Consider the following 19,505-nt stretch of genomic DNA (forward strand, 5'->3'; position numbering starts at 1 on the left):
GCATGCTTTATTTTGGTTTTATCAGACGTAACGATAAGTGCTAGTTTTGCCTTAAATGTAACAAAACAATGGAAAAACTTGCCACTCAAAATAATAAAAAAAATGACAACTTCAGTTATACTTTATGTAACATTTATTTTAAATATTGATAGATGTATGAAAATCCTACCTTGGAAATTCATGGCTGTCAATCAAAGCAGTGTCTTCCTCTTTGTATGTGAAATATCTGAAAGAGCCATCACTGAGTGGAAGGAGCTGAAGACCCTCAAGTTCTTTGTATTGTTCATCACCTAAAATGTACTCCAAAAGACTGAGTTTGTCATCTTTAGTGATGTTATCCACACCGGTCCTGTGGAGAATGGCCCTGAGGAATGCTGGAGTCACATGTTTTAGGGTAGTAGGGTTTGGGTAGGCCTCATTTATAGCCTTTGCAACACTAGCTGGTAAAGTGACAAGATTTTCTCCACATGACACTAAAGCCCTTTTAATGGCAGACAATATGTTGGTGCTTGTTGGGCCATTGCAGGGGAAAACAGCTTCTGATGGAGAGATAAACTGTCTTTCATCTTTAGCAAGAGAGAGGATGGCCACGTTCTGTCTGAATAAGTGATGAAAAACATCCAGAGTGAGAGCATGCCATTTTTCTTTGTGTTGTATCTGAGTGAGATCTGGCCACAGATTGTACACAGAGGAAACGGGGAGGATAGATTTTTGGGCAAGTTTAATGGCATCTTGAATGATCTTGATGTATGCTTGTGGAAACACCTTCTTCATCAGCATTTCATTCCACAAAGCATGTTCATCATGTCTCTGGTCTTCCTCTTGCCATTTGATGTGTCTTCTATTGTCTGTGAGGCCAAAGCATGCATTGACATAAACTGGGAGTCCTGTCTTATTGGATTCATTGTTTGGAAGGGGGAGAAAGCAGCTCAGTCTGCTCTGGCTACAGTCTCTCTTCTCACCACAGGGGAATGCCAGGTCAACTTGAGGTAAAAAGCTCAACTTCTTTGTAAGCAAATCAAGATCTTCTGCAACGCCCTCTTTCATGGTACATGTTGTCAGAAGCCACTTTGTCTCTTTTTGGTCTTTTGAACTCACAGTTATAACTTTGAACCTTGTTAGACCCTCAATGACTGACTCCTCTTCTGGCTCTAAAACACCATCTGTGGGGACTGAGGATTTCACTTCAAGTCTGGTGTTAACAGCTCCATCTTCACTAATATGTAACAAGGACACAGAGGTGACATTCTTCAAGAAGAGGAGGCTCAAATCTGCATCTGCAATGAAGCTATCAAAAAGCTCAACCACTTTATCTGAGTCATACAGATTATCAGAAATCTCTGATGCTTCATTGCGTAAAGGAAATCTAAAAATTGTCCCATTGAAGTGCTGATCCTCCATGACAACTTTTGACCATCCATGTTCACATACAAGTGAGACTATATCTCTAAATGGTTGAAACTGATCATGCATATTCAGTAGAACTTCTTGGTCTTCAGCATCATCCAAAGACCACCAAAACCCTCCATTTCTCTCTCCAAATATTTTTTCTTGGGGATCCATCATGCCAAGATGCTCTGAACTGAATATACTTGGTACATCTGTGGACAAAGTAAAGAAAGATATGTCAATGTCAACTGTTTATGTTTTCCTTGCCATGTGTGCTAATTATAGATAGTTTCACCTGTTGTGTGATAAACGGAGTTGAAGCCAATTCCAAACCTCCCGACTTTGTTCGGGTCATCACGCTTGACACTCCTTCCAGCCATCTGAATTCCTTGCCAGTCTTCATCAGTGAATGTGGCATTGTTGTAGGCATAGAGAGCAGGACCTTTGCGAAAACAAAACATGCTCATGGTGTATGTTTAAGGTATCTCTGCATTACTTGATACATTCTCTGTAAAAGATTGTTTTCGGAGCTGTGGTCTGTGGGTTCAGGAGGCAGTGCCAGGAGGCTGGCAGAGCAGCTGGGACTGATCTGGCAATTGGTTGGGCTATTTCAATAGCTAGCTGGGTCCAGATGAGAGAGGAGTGCCAGGAGCAAGTCAGCTGAAAATCTGAAGACTTGGAAAAACTATAAATGAAACAAAACGAGCCTATCCTGACTGCAAAGGGGCATTAAAAAGGATACATCTCTACACAGGTTGGCAGTCTGTTGCATAACCATTCAACCTCATTGTCACACCTATGGCCAATTTAGAGTTGCCATTTAACCCAGCGGTCCCCAACCCCTGGGGCACGGACTGTGAGTCGTTTGGTGAGTTGAGTCTCAGGTGTGAAATGTATGTTTTTCAGGGTTTTAATCGGTTTTATTCATTATTTTTTTTTATCGTTTTTATTGTTAACTCTGTTTCACTGGGTCTTTTCCCATGTGTTATGAACAGTGATGGGAATAACGGCATTACAAGTAATGGCGTTACTAACGGCATTACAAGTAACGGTGTCAGTAACGCCGTTACTAACGCTGTTACTTTTTTCAGTAACGAGTGATCTAACTAATTACTATTTCTATCGTTACAACGCCGTTACCGTTACTAACATGAAAATGTGGTCGGGTTACTATTTGTCAACAAACAGACGGCTGAAGCTGTGTTCAGCTTACAGCATCTTATATCAGTTGCATGGAAGTAGCTGTCTACGTAAGTAATCCGGGCGCAACAGCTTTAAGCAGCTCCGCGTGCCCTCGTGAGCGACTATCACTTTTTGGCACAACACCTGGAGCTAAGGGGGCAAAGCAATCGCATGAGTGCTGCTGTTTGACTGAGGAAGAATAAAGTAGTCGTGGTAAGCCAATCATATGACCACTTCAAGATGACAAAGCAACAAAGTGATATATACCAGTTTTTAATTGTGTTGATAGGCCAGAGTCATGATAAACAATATATACGTGGCGTTTTTCCCCCAATAGTTTCGTCACGTTAACTGTCTAAGGACAGCGCTAGCAAGCACTCTCTGCTTATGACCAAACAAAAAATAGCCCGTTCCTGTTGGTGGAAAAATGCACCATGTCGACCACTCAAAAGTCATATGGCAACATGACATTTGGTTGTTTAGGAAGAGGGGGAAGTTTTAGGAGTGACGGCAGGAGAGAGAGAGAGAGAGAGAGAGAGAGTTTTGAGTTGTGAGTTGTGAGAGATTTGTGACGTTTAGCATGTTTGGAGTGTGTAGTTAATGTGTTGTCTTGTGTAGTTAGTGTGTAGTGTTGTGGATAGTTTTGTGTTGTGTGTCAGAACAATGAGGCGACTGCTGGTAGAGAACAGGAGTGATACACCTGCTGTCAGGCCTGCAGGTATCAGGCTGTGATGTTCTCCTTTACAGGGAGTGCAGAATTATTCGGCAAATGAGTATTTTGTCCACATCATCCTCTTCATGCATGTTGTCTTACTCCAAGCTGTATAGGCTCGAAAGCCTACTACCAATTAAGCATATTAAGGTGATGTGCATCTCTGTAATGAGAAGGGGTGTGGTCTAATGACATCAACACCCCATATCAGGTGTGCATAATTATTAGGCAATGTCCTTTCCTTTGGCAAAATGGGTCAAAAGAAGGACTTGACAGGCTCAGAAAAGTCAAAAATAGTGAGATATCTTGCAGAGGGATGCAGCAGTCTCAAAATTGCAAAGCTTCTGAAGCGTGATCATCGAACAATCAAGCGTTTCATTCAAAATAGTCAACAGGGTCGCAAGAAGCGTGTGGAAAAACCAAGGCACCAAATAACTGCCCATGAACTGAGAAAAGTCAAGCGTGCAGCTGCCAAGATGCCACTTGCCACCAGTTTGGCCATATTTCAGAGCTGCAACATCACTGGAGTGCCCAAAAGCACAAGGTGTGCAATACTCAGAGACATGGCCAAGGTAAGAAAGGCTGAAAGACGACCACCACTGAACAAGACACACAAGCTGAAACGTCAAGACTGGGCCAAGAAATATCTCAAGACTGGTTTTTCTAAGGTTTTATGGACTGATGAAATTAGAGTGAGTCTTGATGGGCCAGATGGATGGGCCCGTGGCTGGATTGGTAAAGGACAGAGAGCTCCAGTCCGACTCAGACGCCAGCAAGGTGGAGGTGGAGTACTGGTTTGGGCTGGTATCATCAAAGATGAGCTTGTGGGGCCTTTTCGGGTTGAGGATGGAGTCAAGCTCAACTCCCAGTCCTACTGCCAGTTTCTGGAAGACATCTTCTTCAAGCAGTGGTACAGGAAGAAGTCTGCATCCTTCAAGAAAAACATGATTGTCATGCAGGACAATGCTCCATCACACGCGTCCAACTACTCCACAGCGTGGCTGGCAAGAAAGGGTATAAAAGAAGAAAAACTAATGACATGGCCACCTTGTTCACCTGATCTGAACCCCATTGAGAACCTGTGGTCCATCATCAAATGTGAGATTTACAAGGAGGGAAAACAGTACACCTCTCTGAACAGTGTCTGGGAGGCTGTGGTTGCTGCTGCACGCAATGTTGATGGTGAACAGATCAAAACACTGACAGAATCCATGGATGGCAGGCTTTTGAGTGTCCTTGCAAAGAAAGGTGGCTATATTGGTCGCTGATTTGTTTTTGTTTTGTTTTTGAATGTCAGAAATGTATATTTGTGAATGTGGAGATGTTATATTGGTTTCACTGGTATTCTATTCTATTCTATTCTAAAAATAAATAATTGAAATGGGTATATATTTGTTTTTTTGTTAAGTTGCCTAATAATTATGCACAGTAATAGTCACCTGCACACACAGATATCCCCCTAAAATAGCTAAAACTAAAAACAAACTAAAAACTTCTTCCAAAAACATTCAGCTTTGATATTAATGAGTTTTTTGGGTTCATTGAGAACATGGTTGTTGTTCAATAATAAAATTATTCCTCAAAAATACAACTTGCCTAATAATTCTGCACTCCCTGTATAGTAGACAGAAATTTTTGGAGTGGCACAAATAATTTGTGTGGCATCTTATTGAAAGCAGAACACCTGATTGTTATGTAAATAGTTTGAAATGGTTATAAAAAAGGGCTAAAAGGTAAATAGCTGCAAATAACTTTGTTGTTTGCAAAACTTGTGCATATGATTTTAAAATTGACAATTTATATTTGCATTTAAAGTTATGAAATATGATTAATTAAACATGTTTGTGGTTGTTACAGTAAAAAATATAACTTTTTCTACTCAGATTTTTATAACAAGGCAAAATAAACAGTTTATATTTTCTATATTCATCTTTTTAAATGTAGAAAACAAACAAAAAAGGTTTCAAAACTTCAGTTTTCAGTGAATACCTTGGTATTTTCCCAATTCTTCCGTCCAAAGGCTCTCAGTCCCATAGCTCCTCTCATCATGGATGAAAACCACTTCTGTTGCTCCAGCATCATCTGCATTTTGAATCAGTTCCTGGTTGACAAATAAAAATAACATAAAAGTGATATGATCGATGACTTTGTTCCAAGAAGTGTCCCATCTCTCCAGTGAATCAGCATACCAAACACTGAGAGTGACTCATCTAAATGGGATCTAGCCCTGTTTTTATTAGAAATTTAGAATTCCCACATTAACATCAAAATATCTAGAGTGAAAGGAGTTTCAGATTCTGTTGTTAATATTTATCTGCTGTGTATAGTTGCACATTATTTCTTATTCTTTATTCTCCAACAATGACAACCAAAAGTGTTTTATGCTTTGTCACATGTTCATTATGTGTATTGATTTAAATCACTGGTAATAATGAAGGCTACATATATTTTATTGTTGAACTCTACTGCATTATATTTTTTCATATTTCACCTACCTGAGTGACATATGAAGGATATCTGATAAAATGTCAGCTCAGTGTGGTCAAATACTTAAGAGTATACATATTAGTATAGTACAGTATTATGTTTTTATTTACAGTCAACATCTAAGTTTCCATTTAGCTCACCAAGTCAAGTATCTAAGGAATGTTGCTTGCAATACATATGATGAAGTGCCTTGATGCAAATTTTGGGTTTGCCATTATTTTCTATATAAATAAAAAGGTATTTGTCTGGACACTGTTATAGTTTTTAAGATCTCTGAAACCAGTGCTAATGTCACTAACAAATCATTTTTGACACGTTTTTCTTTTTCTTTTTTTTTTTTATCAACAAGCTGTTTTGCCTGATGAGAACAAGATGATGTCTAAATAAAAACTAATACATGAGGACAAAACCAATCCATCCAATCAGAAGTAAAGTAAAATGTCAACACTTGAGAGCAATGAATGAATTTGATGGCAAGGAAAACAAGGTGCTTTGTAAACCGTGTAGAGTAACTTTTAGAGGTGAAAACACAACAAACTTTTATACTTTTTTGTTTTACTCACCTTGATCAACTTTAGATTTATACACACCTAAACTCTCTTAGTTTTAGTCAAGACTAAAACTAAGAGAGTTTAGGTGTCTAAATTATCACAACCTAAATGAGGTTTTAGTCAAATGACTATGACTAAAACGAAATTCAAGAATCAAATTAAAATTTGCTGTCAACATGAACAAATTGAAACAATAAAAAGAGCATGTCACTTGTGCTCACATAACAGAACACAAATTTGTAGCCTCAACAGAAGACAGAGCTTCAAATATGAATGTTACTGCAAAGTGTTTTTGTCACTGTAAACTACATATTTTGTTTTCTGTTCTCATGCTGACCTCCCATAAGGAACCCAGTATGAGTAGAGGTCTCTTTTTTCCCCTCTTCCACTTGCCCATTGTTTTTTCCAAATTACTACCTGTCTCTGACCTGTCTTCCCACATCATGTCTTTGCTATATATGTATGGTCCGGGGGGTCCAATTTCACTGCAGGTGTAAACATTGCATGTGACAAATAAAAGGCTTGATTGATTGATCGATTGATCGATATTTGATCCTTTCAGTATGAAATATCGCTTCTTTTTAAAACTGACCAAAATTAGTTTATGAATTAAGGAGTTAAAAACATGAACATTATAACATTACTCACTAAAGTCCATCATGAGGCCTTGAGCTAAGCATATTTTGCTATCCTCATTTTGATGTTTTTTAGAAACCGCAAATGGTGGATCTCAGTAGGAAACCACACAGCTGACATTTTTTAAACACAAGTCATTAGCCAGTTTCCACACCCGAGCCAATCATCATTTATAAAAGTTAGAATGATTATGTTTACAAAATACTTTTTAGTTAGTGTGGTCCAAAATGCTAATTAAGATCATAAACCTATAAGCATTTACTGAGGTCACGACCAAGGGTCTGGTTCCCGCAAATTTCTAAAGAATAAGAAGTTTTTTGTGAAGTATTTTGTGAAGTGGCTGATATGATGGGCTTTTGGCAGAACATTACACCAACCTTCAAAATCTGTCCACCATCTGGATATCGACGTAGAATATCTTTCAGGTAGTCAATGAAGGGTGGTGCTGTGGCCCCAAAAGAAGTCCTAAAAAAAGCAAAATTGATGGTAAGAAACTAAAGAACATATAGTTTGAACTAAAAGTAACCCAAAATGAGTCCTCATACATTATAGGTGTAGATAATATTGTATTACTATACAAGTATATAATTACTACCTAGTATTTAGTATTTTAGGGAATTGGTTACAAATATACTATTTCATGGAGATCATTGAAGTTGTGCACTCAAAGACTAATAAAAAACATTTCATATAGGGGTTTGAATCTTTACACACTGAGCAGTAATTCACACTGTGTGGGAAAACAATTCCATGTCTTATCCAGTCTTATCTCTGTAATTGATTACAGAGATAAGACTGGAAGTGTAGGGTGTAACCGTGCCCCTCCCTATAAACAGGCACACAGTCATTATCGATTGCTTTCACCACGCAATTTCAATAATACTGTCAGTCAAACACTAGAAAACCTCCATGCTTATAATTTCCTTTTACCAATACTGACATGTTTTTTTCAGACACTTTTGCATCACAGAACAATTGTCTCACATTCATGTAATGCAGCTACACTGAGTTTACATTAGGAGGTAATAAAATGTTGCAACATTGGTGAAAGCCTTTTTTTTTTAATTACAGAAAACAAACCAGTCACCAGTAAGGCAACTGATAAATAATCTGACCTACAAGCAAACTAAAAAATAACATTAGTGACAAAATCATATCAATATCCATCACTGTTCAAGATGCAGGAAGTGCTGCATACCATATCGTCCACTTTATCTGTGAAGCACTTTTAAAACCAACAGTAATAGGGCAAACCAAAGTGCTGTACAATACCACCAAATATAAAAGACAAACACAGCTTGCTTATATCAGCCTGTTTTTTTAAACAACAAACTGATGTCTGACCTTTGATCTGGCTTCTATGAGCTGTAACAACTTGACATTTTAGGATGTATTCATGAAGTGTGTGATTTAGCAAAGTTTTATCATTGTAATGTCAAAGGTCAACTTTGATCTTGGGCATAACAATAGAGGTCAGGTCAAGGTCAAATCCTTAGCCAACCTAGGTAGTCATGTCCCCCAAGGTCTAGTACATTGTTAAGTTTTGAAGGCGATCCATAAAAAATTGTGGGTAATATAATGTTTTCAATGATTTTCACATTTGCTCCGATCTGATAGACTGCTAACAAACACACAGACAAACAAAAGAGACTTAATACACAATCACTCCCTTGAGGGTGGGGTGGGGTAGAATAAGGAAAACTCACCGAGCTTTCTTCTTTGCTTTCAGACTCATAATTCCTGCTTTGGTCCTTGTAATAACTTCGGGGTATTGTGACACATTCTGAAAAGTTTAAAACTTCTAAAACTTTTGCAATTACCTGCAAATATTTGCAATTATCAAAGGAAAAGAAAACAAAATAATTTGAAAAATTTGCAGAGAGTAACTGTTATTTAAAATAAAGCAAGCAAAACTCTGCCAGGGATTAAATTCTGCAGACTTTTCAGTACTATCCCTGATAAGCAGCCAGCCTCCTGGAAGACAGAAAAACAATCAAATATTAATCACCTAAAAAAAGTCCAAGACTGAAAGCTTGAGATTTTTTTTATTTGTACTTTAAAATTGCTTTTAGACACAAAGCAATGCCACAAAAGCTTCACAATTAAGAGCCATATATTTACTTGTACATCTTTTTAGGAGTATATGGCACAGAGTGGGAAACTGCTATTTACTGATGACATTAAAATATTAAAATTATAGTACCTCGCTCGTGAAAGTGAACGGTCCCATCTGTTTCAGTGATGATAGTGATACTACATTATTCTGCTTTATATAAAGACTGCAAGTGCCCAATCACGACGTCGCACGTTGGCTCCAGTCAAGTTTGGTCGCGTTTTCTCCGTTATTCATTTGGAAACGAAACTAAAGAAACAAAAGGAGCCACTGAGGTATTTTTTTCTCTAATGTTCCAGTGAAACGAAACTTTCTGAGCTCCAACAGGTTACCATACTACCTGTTGTTGTCCCGCCGCTTGCTAGATGATGCTGCAAACCCATTTTAAAAAAATGGGGGCGCTTTTTCAGCTTTATTAGACAGAACAGACGGAGTAGACGGAGCAGACACGCGGCAAACGCGGACGCTCCACGCCATGCGGCATATGTTCGTCCGCTCATCCTAGTGAACTATACCGGGCCCTCTCCTGCTCCCCTTTTTATTATTATTTTTAGTTTTTCTTTTTTTTAAATCACTCACAAAACGGGCTACAGCATGTTCTTGCAGGAAAACTATCAAATGTAACATTCAATCCTGCGCCGTTATTTCATTCTTTATTTTATGGGTTTTTTCTTACTGCGTTTGTAAGATAAGTACTTACATTCTGTATATGCACGGCTCTGATATTCGCCTGTTAGACCCACTGAGAGCCAGCATCGGCGGTCCAAAGGCGTTACTAGGTTTTTGAAACATTGGGCGCTTAGCCCAGCCCTATAATCTTCTGGTTTTTCACTAACAATGTCATTCGTTAAGTAAATTATTCAAGATAGTTTATCTGAATTTTAGGATCACATCTTTTTACATGCTCATTCTGGTTCTTCCACAGAAGTGGGTCGGACTGTACTTAAGTAGTTTTCAGGTATCTATATTTTACTTGAGTACTTATTAACTTTTTACTTTTACTCCCTATATTTTAACACAAATATAATTACTTTCTACTTTTTACATTTTCATAACGGACTTGTTACTTTTGGTTAAGCGGTGTCATTTATAACGGAAATGTTTGGGAATTAAAGTGGGTTGAAAGTAGTTCATATGATGTGCTTTAAGAAATTACATATTTTAGTTAGTTTGCAGGACTGTGGTGAATTCACAGTAAAGATCTGTGTTAGACTGATACACAGTGGCTGTGGTTGTGATGGTCAGACTTATGTTACATCAAGTGTAGCAGGGATGAATTTGCATTTAAACTGGTGATGCTTCGATTCATTCACTGTCAGGTGGGTATTCAGTAATAATACATGGTGTTCTAGCTAAACCGGTTTTCATGTTGCCTCGTGATCAGCTATTAACAAACTGCAGAGCTCGTGATTCATCACATTTATAACAACTCTGATGTGTCCACCTTAACCTTCACAGCTAGAACCTAAGCTCCAAAACCCAAAACATGTCTTTGCGTTAATGAGTTGAGTCTCTTCAACACAAAATATACTAATAGAAGAATGTACCTATTGCAGTTCCCTCCAGGCTTGGATTAGATGTGTCATTAAGGCAAGCGTCTAATATGCTTGTAACACCTTGAGCTCCCATTGTATCGCACTAACTTTGTAAAGATCCTTACTTCTTTTTTCTATCTTTACATCCCTTCAGTTACAGGGATGTGATAATTTACACTAAATATGTAGAGATTTAGTACGTGTGATCTGGACACAAGTGATGGAGGCACAACTTGTAGAACTTTGGAAAGCTCATCCGAGCCTTTTCCATGTGGCATCACAAAATTATCACGACCACAACAACCGTGAAAATAGTTGGATTTACATTGCTGCTCAATCACAGCTGCCTGATCAATGTTTTTCATTAGCAATTTAGCAAAGTTGATGGTGGTGGTGTGTCTGTGTGAGTGAGAGACAGAGAGAGAGAGCGACAGATTTTCTGTTATAACCTTCATTTTATGGAGGCACAGTGTGAGCACTCAGGTCGCATCAGAGCATCGGGCGGTATAGTGCGAGACCCTGCATCGTGAGCTACCAACTTCTAACCCCTGTGAGTCAATCGTGCAGTTTGAGCAGGAGCTGAATAATGTTACTGAAAAAAATCGCACAGTGTCTGCCCAGCTTTAGGTGTAGTGTCGTCCGAGACTTGCACCACAGTGTCGGCGTTTATTTCCCTGTTGGCCATGCTTCTTGTTATGGTTATCTGTTGTCTTCCGGTATTTTCTCCGCAAGCGACCTTTCCTCGACCAATGAGATGAGCGGTAATCTGAATTGTCATACTCGAATTGTCATAAGTGTGCTGTCAGCTCATTGGTCACAAAGCAGGAGAGGGGCTGGGAATTATGTTTTCAAACAAAGCGTTAATTCCATTAACATTTATAGACTACTTTTTATTCTCACTGTATTACGGGACAAAGTGCGTTCCTCATTAGCTCAATACGGGACGTGTACTTTTGTTTCGAAATACGGGACGATTCCGTTTTTTAAGGGACGGTTGGCAACCCTAGTTTCTGTCCCTCCACACATACGACTCGGTTCTGCTTCTATGCCCCCATCCCTGTTTCTAGACTTCTGATTGGCCAACATTTCTGCACGGTTAGAAATATATCGCCACCTGTTGCTTTGGCATGTTCCTAGCAGCGTTTTCCTTCATTTCTGCCTTTACGTGTGGGCGGGATTATTTTTTAAAACGAAAACGGAAAATCTCCGTTTTCAAAAATACCCGTAGCCTTAATTCTACATTGCCATAGATGGTGGTCGAAGTTTAGGGAGAGAGTCAAAGTCAGCAAACTTCAGAGATTTTTTGCTGTCAGATTTTGCTGGTATTACTGGGTACAGTTTTTATGTCACACTGGCCACTGACACATTAAAATTAAATGATACAGTGTGTAATGAACCGCTGATCTGTAGCAAAAGTCATCCTTGCGGGGGTTGTCGGAACTGTATGCGCAGGCGCACTGAGGACAGATGCGCTCAGAGGCCTGCCCCGTAATGTGTATGGAGCAGTCTGTCGCGGCAGGAATAAGTTGTACAAAGTCCATGTAAGTTACGATAATACTTTGATAAGTGATAAGTGTGTTTCTAATGTAAGGTATGTTGCTGTGTTTGTATTGTGAGCTATCTGAAAACCTTTTCATTCTGTATTTACGTTACTTACATCCATGTGCTATTTTTTAGCTAGACATGTGTGTCATGCAAGCTAGCAGCACCCCATGAGAAACGGGCCGAAGTGTTTAAGTGTTTACCGGAGTTTTTGCACCCTTGGCAAGCGGACTGAGGTATGTGATGAGAGGTGATCTGTTGTTATATTTTATTTAACTGAACTGTGTAACCCCCTTGATGCTGTTTGAAGTAACCCCTTTTGCTTTATTTAATCTGTGACTGTATATCTCAGAATTACTTGTTTGAACTTGCCTGAGTTAACTTAAGCTCATTGTTGTTATTGCTCATTGTTATAGTTTAAAAGGTACTGTACGGGTATCAATTTTTTCTTATATTATAGTTTTCACGGTGCTCAACGTCCAGAGAAGGAGCCGTGTGTGGTGAGGAAATAAATGGCTGCACCCGTTAGAGACTCTTCTGTCGTTCTTGATGCCAAGGGCTGCTGCAGTGAAAACTCATCGCTGCCTTGCAGCCATCTACACTCATCTTATTCTTTCGTCGAACTGTGAGTAAAGGAGTGTATCGCATCATCCAGAGACTGCTGGATCAGTAAAGGACTCAAAATAAGGACATTATAAATACAATGTCATGCACACCTTCATCTTGTAAACTGTGTGAGCAAATGATCTTCAACATGGCAGTCTAAAGTAATGCAAGAAAGAAAGACCTCTTCTGTATTTAACACAGTAGCATGTAAAGTTGTGATGCTGAATATCCCACATTTCTTGCATCAGAATGTCTAAGACTGAATCTGGGCTTTATGCTATCAGTTGTACTTCTGTAAAAACTTAGGTGGCAAATTGTCTGATTTGAGGGCATCATTAGTATTATTTGGGTTTTGTTGCCAGTCTGTGAGGTTAAAGGTGCAAATATCTAAGTTGAGTGTTAATAAGTTTTGAAACCACCACTCAACCCATTTGAGTTCAGATATATACACTTAAAAGGGCAGGTGCAACAAGCCAAAAATAAAATTAATAATAATGTTGTCCCCTGTTGAAGAAATAGACAAATCTACAGAGGCACAAGAGGCCAGGTCCAGCTCCAGAGAGCGAAGACTAACAGAAAAGGGGCAGGAGATGCATGAACAGGAAGCCAAGAAAAATGAAAGGTCATTTAGCAAGGCATATGAGTCCTGGAAGGAGTTAGCAAGAGGAGTTAGAACAAAGCTGAAAGGTTTCTGCTCAAACGAAGACCTTGTTAGAACACAAACGGACATTAAGGCTAAAGAAGCATTAATGCATGAACTGTATGAGCCTATCCGACGTAATCATACTTCTACTCCAGATGTTGTCAAGAAAATGGATGCGTGTGTTGCCCTAACAACAGAAATTTGTGATCTCATTAGTAAACGACTAGAAGATATAGATGAGACTTTTAATGACAGGCTCGAGAAGGAGCGTGTAAGGATGATATTAAGTAAGGAGGAGTATGGATCTGTTTTTGGGAAAACTGAAACAGAAACAGTTATTTCAGAGCATTCAAAGGGCTCAGATTCATACTCTGGAGCCACCTCTACGACTTCTAGCAAACGTGTGGATGCCGAAGCTGACCCTTTAAAGTTTATAGACTGGAAGATATCCTTTATGGCATTGATTGGCCACAAACCCCTCCCCGCAGGCGAAAAAATGTTGTACTTGAAAAGTTATCTTGCAGGTGAGGCACGGAAGGCGGTCGAAGGATTCTTCTATCGAAACTCAGAAGATGCATATCAGGGTGCCTGGGAGATTCTTCAGGAGAGGTATGGAAGTTCATTTGTCGTCCAAAAGGCTTTCAGGGATAAACTGATGAAATGGCCAAAAATAGCTCCCAATGACCCAGTAGCCCTCAGAGAGTTTTCAGATTTCCTTCAAAGTTGTGCTGAGGCCATCCCTCATGTTAAAGGGCTGGCAATTCTAAATGATTGTGAAGAAAATCATAAACTTCTCAAAAAACTGCCCGAATGGCTGGTACGCAGATGGGGTCGCGTTGTTGTGGATGAACTAGACAGATGTCAAGAGTATCCACCATTTGCTCATTTCACCAGATTTCTACAAAGGGAAGCTAGAATAGCCTGCAACCCCATTGCTTCTCCCTTCTTATTAACCACTAAAGTAACAGATGAAAGGCTTCCTAAAAGAACCAAGGCACTCAGCACCAATGCTCAAGCTAAACACTCTGCAGGTAAACCAGGGACCTTAATTTCAAAGCCAAGACCTCCATGCTTCGTCTGCAACGATGAAACACACGGTGTCACCAAGTGCCCAACCTTTGCCACAAGGCTTCCTGATGAAAAGAGAGCTTTCATTCGTGAAAACCGTCTTTGCTTCGGCTGTTTAAGAAAGGGTCACACTAGTAAAGAATGCAAAAGAAGGCACACATACACTATATGTGGTCGAAATCATCCAACTTGCTTGCACATAGAGAGAATTGAGGGAGCCAGTGAAATGTTAAACAGTGATTCACCATCTGCAGGAAATGAGACAAAGGAAGTCCGCAATGTCATGTCACACACATTGACAAGACACTCCTCGGCTACGTCTAGCATTGTTCCAGTTTTTGTGTCATTGGCAGAAGACCCCCACAGTGAGATTCTCACATATGCTCTGCTTGACACACAGAGCGATTCAACTTTCATCTTGGGAGATCTGGTCTCTGCACTAAATGTGAAGACTCAGCCAGTGCAATTAAGGCTCAGTACAATGACAGCAGTAGACACAGTCATAGCTAGCAAAGTGGCTTGTGGATTGCAAGTTCGTGGGCTCCATAGTGAGTCGCATGTTAAGCTACGCCAGGCATACACAAGGGATTTCATCCCAGTCGATAAGTCTCACATTCCTACAAAGGACACCGCACTTCAGTGGCCACATCTGAGGCAACTGGCAAACAAGCTGCAGCCACTTCAAGACTGTGAAGTGGGATTGCTGATTGGCTATGATTGCCCATCAGCACTGGCCCCTCTAGAAGTCATTGTAGGGTCAGAAAACCATCCATTTGCTCAAAGAACCGTGCTTGGCTGGAGCATCATAAGATCAGCAAATCCATATCTTGATAGAAAGGAACATCAAAGCTTTGTACACAGAGTGGCAGTAAAGGAAATGCCATTGCCTCCGGTCAATGATGCGTTAAAGGTCTTAGAAATGGATTTCAGCGAAAGAAACTATCAAGATAAATATGTTTCTCAAGATGATGTTCATTTTGTAAAACTCCTCGGCAGCACAATCAGGAAAAGGAAGGATGGACACTATGAGATGCCACTTCCTTTCAAGGGCAGCTCTCCACCCATGCTGCCAAACAACAAGCGACTGGCTGAAGCTCGTTTGCAACACCTCAAGAGGAAGTTAAGGTCCAATAGGCAGTACCATGACCATTACACAGCATTCATGGAGGAAACCATCAGCAAAGATGTTGCAGAACCAGCCCCCCCAGCACATGAGGGAGAGACAATTTGGTACATCCCACATCATGGGGTGAACCATCCTAGGAAACCAGATAAACTTAGGGTGGTCTTCGACTGTTCAGCCAAGTTTCTGGGCATCTCTCTGAATGACACCTTATTGACCGGCCCTGATCTGATAAACTCTCTAGTAGGAGTTCTCTGCCGCTTTAGGAGGGAAGCAGTAGCCATCACCTGCGACATTTAAAAAATGTTCCATCAGTTCTATGTTCCACCCAACATGCGGAACTACCTGAGGTTCCTATGGTGGAAGGGCGGTCAGCTGGAAACAGAACCCCAAGAGTACAGAATGGCGGTGCACCTTTTCGGTGCTGGTTCCTCTCCAGGGTGTGCCAATTTCGGCCTTAAATATCTTGCACAGCAATGCGAAGCCGATTATCCTTCGGCTGCTGCTTTCATTGAAAATAACTTTTACATTGATGATGGACTGACTAGCGTCCCATCAGTCACAGAAGCTACAGACCTGATTATCAATGCACAGCAGCAACGTGGTGTTGCGCCTTCAGAAAGGGCAGGAACCACTGGACCTCTCAACCTTAGCCTGGATTCAACAGCGGAGGGTCACGTACTTGGCATTCAGTGGTCAATAGAAAGTGACACCTTCAGCTTCAACATTGACAAAAGGGACCAACCCTTAACTCGTCGTGGTATCCTGTCCGCTGTCTCCTCCCTCTATGACCCTCTTGGTCTTGTAGCTCCCTTTATCCTGAGTGGTAAATGTATTCTCCAGGAGCTGTGTTGCATGGGCATAGGTTGGGATGATCAGCTTCCCGATAGCCTACATGCACAGTGGGAGCAATGGAAAAGGAATCTACACAAGCTAAAGGAAATAGCGATACCCAGATGCTACCATCCTCCAGACTTTGGCAACATAGTGAGGGTGGAACTGCATCACTTTTCAGATGCCAGTAACATAGGTTATGGTGCATGTTCCTACCTCAGATACATGAATGGAAAGGATGAAGTACACTGTAGCCTTGTGTTAGCCAAAGCAAGAGTTGCACCAACAAAGCTCATGAGCATCCCAAGGCTGGAGCTTTCGGCTGCAGTAATCTCCGCAAGGCTAAGCGTCATGTTAAAAACAGAGCTCGGCATGCAGATTGACGAGGAATTCTTTTGGACTGATTCCCAAGTTGTATTGGCCTACATCAGCAATGAGGCACGGCGATTCCATGTGTTTGTCGCAAATCGTGTTCAGCTAATCCGAGAAACCACAGATCCTGCTCAGTGGCACTATGTGGATACGGCAGAAAACCCAGCTGACCACGCTTTGAGAGGTCTATGTGCAGGGGACATTCTGTCAACGAACTGGTTATCGGGTCCTAAATTTCTATGGAAACCTGAGATACACCCAACACTACATTTTTCACCAGATTTGCTAGTCTGTGACCCTGAAGTTAAATCGGTGAAAACCTTTGCCACCCATGCAAATGAGCAAAATGACATTCTGAACTGTCTAAGCCGCTTTTCCAGCTGGACAACGCTCATTACAGTAGTTGCAAGAATTAAGAGACTAGGCATGAAGTCAGATCGTGTCAGCAGCATTGTGACGGTAGAGGAAAGGAGAAAAGCTTGTGAGCTAGTAATCAGTCTGGTTCAGCGACAAGCCTTTTGCAAGACATAAAGACACTTCAGAAGGGCAACTCTCTTCCATGCTCTAGCCCCCTAAGTTGTCTTGATCCCATCTTAGATGAAGGACTTCTTCGTGTCGGTGGAAGACTGACAAAGGCAACGCTCAGTCGAGAACTAAAACACCCGGTTATCCTTCCAAAGGAAAGTCACATCACAAGACTAATACTGTCTCATTACCATGCCACCATCTGTCATCAGGGTCGCAGTCAAACCCTAGCAGAACTCAGAGCAAATGGGTTTTGGGTGCTTGGGGGAAGCAAAGCAGTTGCCAAGTTAATACATAAATGTGTGCAATGTCGAAAACTTCGGCGCCCCACCGAGGAGCAACGCATGGCAGAGCTCCTAAAAGAAAGGACTGAAGCCTCCGCTCCTTTCTCGTACTCTGGTATGGATTGCTTTGGTCCATTTTCCATCAAGCGGGGCCGTAAGGAGTACAAAAGGTATGGGCTTATCTTTACATGCCTGTCTTCACGTGCTGTTCATATCGAGATGCTAGAAGACCTATCAACAGACGCATTCATCAACGCCCTTAGATGCTTCATCAGCCTCAGAGGAGCTGTTTGCCAACTCCGCTGTGACCAAGGCACAAACTTTGTAGGAGCCAGAAATGAGTTCAGAGAGGCTCTCAAACAATGTGACATGCAGGCACTGGAGGCTTTCCTGGCAGACAAACAGTGTGAGTTTGTTTTCAATGCTCCTTCTGCAAGTCATGCTGGTGGCATCTGGGAACGCCAAATTAGAACCATTCGTAATGTGCTAAATGCCACTACTGCTCAGTGTGCAGGAAGACTAGACGATGCCTCTCTTAGAACTTTGTTTTATGAGGCCATGGCTATTGTAAATAGTCGCCCCTTGACTGTGGACAGTATCTGTGACCCAAAGGCACCTGAACCTCTTACTCCGAACCATCTTATACTGATGAAGTCCAAAGTTGCTCTACCACCACCTGGAAATTTGTGAGAGAAGACTTGTATGCAGCGAAGAGGTGGCGTAGAGTACAATACTTAACTGAGCAGTTCTGGGGTAGGTGGAAAAGAGAATACCTCATGAATGTCTCCACAAGACAGAAGTGGCACAAAACCCGCCGTAATCTAAAAGTGAATGACATTGTTATCATCAAGGAAGATATGTTACCAAGGTGTCAGTGGCAACTGGGGCGTATCGTTGAAACTATCGAAGGCGATGATGGTTTAGTCCGTCGGGTCAAAGTTCAAGTAGGAGTCCGAAGTCAGACCAAGAAACAGGACCGTGCTTTCAAGCCCCCCATTATCGAGCGGCCTATTCAAAAACTGGTGGTTCTTGTTGAAAGAGAGTAATAACAACCATGTTATTATCTGAGAGGAACTGACATAAACAATGTAACAGTCCAGGTGGCACCTGCTCTATGATGTTTGTACACCTGTATATTGGTTGAAGTGGTTTCATTTTGTTGTTGTTCAAATCATGTATGATTAGCTAGTTTGTAAATCATAGCATGATTGGTGGGAGTGTAATGAACCGCTGATCTGTAGCAAAAGTCATCCTTGCAGGGGTTGTCGGAACTGTATGCGCAGGCGCACTGAGGACAGATGCGCTCAGAGGCCTGCCCCGTAATGTGTATGGAGCAGTATGTCGCGGCAGGAATAAGTTGTAAAAAGTCCATGTAAGTTACGATAATACTTTGATAAGTGATAAGTGTGTTTCTAATGTAAGGTATGTTGCTGTGTTTGTATTGTGAGCTATCTGAAAACCTTTTCATTCTGTATTTACGTTACTTACATCCATGTGCTATTTTTTAGCTAGACATGTGTGTCATGCAAGCTAGCAGCACCCCATGAGAAACGGGCCGAAGTGTTTAAGTGTTTACCGGAGTTTTTGCACCCTTGGCAAGCGGACTGAGGTATGTGATGAGAGGTGATCTGTTGTTATATTTTATTTAACTGAACTGTGTAACCCCCTTGATGCTGTTTGAAGTAACCCCTTTTGCTTTATTTAATCTGTGACTGTATATCTCAGAATTACTTGTTTGAACTTGCCTGAGTTAACTTAAGCTCATTGTTGTTATTGCTCATTGTTATAGTTTAAAAGGTACTGTACGGGTATCAATTTTTTCTTATTTTATAGTTTTCACGGTGCTCAACGTCCAGAGAAGGAGCCGTGTGTGGTGAGGAAATAAATGGCTGCACCCGTTAGA

General features: G+C 40.9%; 2 protein-coding genes across 2 annotated transcripts; one reads left to right on the forward strand and one right to left on the reverse strand.

The window, feature by feature from the left end:
- Nucleotides 1-8: 8 nt before the first annotated feature.
- Nucleotides 9-8,692, reverse strand: LOC113008166 (sacsin-like). The gene is made up of 5 exons (XM_080290458.1): nucleotides 8,664-8,692; nucleotides 7,335-7,422; nucleotides 5,273-5,384; nucleotides 1,685-1,831; nucleotides 9-1,601 (listed from the first exon to the last, which is right to left on the reverse strand). Exons 1-5 carry the CDS (start codon nucleotides 8,690-8,692, stop codon nucleotides 166-168), a joined length of 1,812 nt encoding a protein of 603 aa, XP_080146584.1. The 3' UTR covers nucleotides 9-165.
- A 3,352-nt stretch (nucleotides 8,693-12,044) lies between these two features.
- Nucleotides 12,045-19,503, forward strand: LOC113008769 (uncharacterized). Its single transcript, XM_080291005.1, has 2 exons — nucleotides 12,045-12,383; nucleotides 12,608-19,503. The coding sequence occupies exon 2, from the start codon at nucleotides 15,891-15,893 to the stop codon at nucleotides 17,322-17,324; it is 1,434 nt and encodes a 477-aa protein (XP_080147131.1). The 5' UTR covers nucleotides 12,045-12,383; nucleotides 12,608-15,890; the 3' UTR covers nucleotides 17,325-19,503.
- The last annotated feature ends 2 nt before the right edge of the window (nucleotides 19,504-19,505 follow it).

Source organism: Astatotilapia calliptera, chromosome 16 (genome assembly GCF_964374335.1).
Source record: "Astatotilapia calliptera chromosome 16, fAstCal68.1, whole genome shotgun sequence".
Classification (NCBI taxonomy): domain Eukaryota; kingdom Metazoa; phylum Chordata; class Actinopteri; order Cichliformes; family Cichlidae; genus Astatotilapia; species Astatotilapia calliptera.